Source organism: Pteropus vampyrus, unplaced genomic scaffold (assembly GCF_000151845.1).
Source record: "Pteropus vampyrus isolate Shadow unplaced genomic scaffold, Pvam_2.0 Scaffold289, whole genome shotgun sequence".
NCBI classification, from domain to species: domain Eukaryota; kingdom Metazoa; phylum Chordata; class Mammalia; order Chiroptera; family Pteropodidae; genus Pteropus; species Pteropus vampyrus.
This window is the reverse complement of record NW_011889070.1, coordinates 219,681-222,006: the sequence shown is the minus strand read 5'-3', so window position 1 is coordinate 222,006 and position 2,326 is coordinate 219,681. Positions and strand designations below refer to the sequence as shown.

Below are 2,326 nucleotides of genomic sequence, written 5' to 3'. Positions count from 1 at the left end.
GCTCAGAACGTGTGACGTGGGCAGGAAAGGGCCACCTGGCAGGTCCGGGAGGCACGAGCGCTTACTTGTCCAAGGTCGCAGCCAGGATGTACTTGCCATTCGGAGAGAACTTCACAAAGGACACGGGGGGGTTGTCGTCATCTGCATGGAAACAGGGGGGGCTGACACACAGGGCACGGTGCTGGGGCCTCAGCCAGGGCAGGAAGGAGGGCAGCCCCCAACATGAGAGAACGTCCCAGTGAGGCCGCCGCTGACCTGGACAGGACCCGAGGGGCCCGTCGCTCGTGCCAGTTGTGAGAGCCCACGGCCTCGCAGGCCCTTACGGGGGTCTGGGGACACCTCAGCCACGAGGGCCTTCGGAGCCCGGGGCCTGCAGGGCTCACACCCCAGCTGCCAGGCCTTCGGCAGGCACAGCCCTGCGGGGACACTCAGGGTTAAGCTCCCTGAGTGAAGGAGCGTGCAGACGCCCCGTGGGTGACGCCAACAGCACCAGGGAGACTCGGGTGAGTCCGCCTGGACACGCTTCCGTCACACTTAGAGCAGAGCAAGCGGTCTCTAGAAATGGCCTTCACTGTCCTAGCACGTCCTTGCTGGACCCCAGGCAGCCCTGGCAATTTGGTGAGAGCCAGCATGGACTGTGCAGAGACCCTCACAGCTGACAAGGGGTCGGCACTCCAAGACACCAACGGAAAGGCCGCGTTCCCAGCACGTGACAGCCCACGGTCCTCACGTCGGGAGGAACGCGTGTCCCTGCCTTGAGCGAGGATGAAGGTCGGGGCGTGCGCTCCGGTGCGGAGCAGGGGCAGCTGGTGTCCGAGCATCGGGGGAGAGCGGCTTTCCCAGCTCGGAGGACTCGGGCCCGGCTCCGTTCACCGGGAGCCTCCGCGGCCAACTGGTCCCAGACACTGGAAGGGCACACCAGGTGGCGTGAGGCTGCTCGCGACCTCGGGTCACAGGGGTCGCACGGCACGGCAGGCCAGGTAACTCAGACGTGGGGGCGCGGCAGCCCAACCCCAGCTGTCTGCAACGTGCCACGGGGCTCGTCAGCTCCAGTCCAGAAAGCTCCAGCTCCCTGGGCCTGGAACCAGATGCGGGGGGGCAGTCTGCTGCCTGCACCCCGCTTCCCGATGCCCCTGGCGCATAAGCCAGCTCCCTGGGGCCCGTCCCCAGCTGCGGGGGGCTGTGAGGACTAAACGTGCTGACATAACAGCGCTTAACAGAGTGAGCACTGCGTCAGGCAGAGGTGGCTGCACCAGGCCCCTGGGGAGAGATGCCGTGACGCAGTGCGCCGTCACCGTGGGAAGCATGAGCACACATCCAAAGGACGGCCCCAAAAGCAAAAAAGCCACAAAGGCCACTGTTAGGGCCGATCTATGTCCCCCCAAAACCCCCTGAGGTCCTGACTCCAGCACCTCAGACTACGGAGACAGAGCCCCCACGGGGGTGACCGAGGTACAACGGGGCCCCACAGGGTGCTCTGCTCCAGCAAGATTGCCGTCCGCACAACACGAGGTGATCTGGACAGCGGGGCACACACGGGTGCAGCCGTGTGAGGGCCCGAGGACACAGAGCGGAGGCCAAGCAGAGGCCTCCACAGAAGGCCAGCCTGCCCGCACCTGGGCTCAGATGCCCAGGCTCCAGAACCGTGAGGACGAGGCCGGCTGTTTGAGCCCCCGGCCTGTGGCGTTGTTAGTGGTCCCGGCAACTGACACAGCCACATGTGCTCCTGTGACAGCCATGGGAAGGAAGCCTGGGGACGGCACTGCCTCAGGTGGGCCAGCTCCCTCCCCGCACACGGCGCCGCGCCGAGCAGGAGGCTGCGGCCTGGCTCTGCTGTCACCGGGAACGGGCAGCCCCACGACAGCAACACCCAGGCCCTGCAGGGCCCGCTGCACCCGACTCCCAGAGGGACGGCTCCCAGCTCCCTGCTCCACTGCGCCCTTGCCCAGAACTGCCCTCCCCGCCTCGTCCCCAAGGCGCCACTCCAGTGCCACAGGCGGACACCACACTGCCCGTCCTCCAGGCTCCTCCACGCCCACCTCTGTGCACCCCTGGGTAGGGGCTGCTCACATGGCTGGAGGAGTGAGCTGAGAGGAGCCTAGGGCTCTGCCGGGCTCGGGGGAGTCGGAGGAGCCCACGTCCTTCAGAAGAAGGTGGACCCAGTTCACCAGGAAGGGGCTGCTGGGAGAGGGGCCCCTCGCAGAGGGAGCAGAGGCAGGCGGAGGAGAGAGGGGCCCTCCCAGAAGACCAGGAGAGCGAGGCTAGGAGGCGTGCAAGACGGCCCCTTCGGGGACACAGCCCGGTCCCCTGAGGGATGGCGGAACCT

At 66.9% G+C, this 2,326-nt stretch overlaps 1 protein-coding gene across 1 annotated transcript in view; it reads right to left on the bottom strand.

Moving 5' to 3' along the window:
• Positions 1-2,326, bottom strand: part of LOC105302944 (WD repeat-containing protein 5) — a 19,140-nt gene that overhangs the window by 3,327 nt on the left and 13,487 nt on the right. Inside the window, exon 8 of the mRNA XM_023521055.1 lies at positions 66-141. Coding sequence (XP_023376823.1) covers positions 66-141 — 76 coding nt within the window. The remainder of the gene's footprint in view (positions 1-65; positions 142-2,326) is intronic.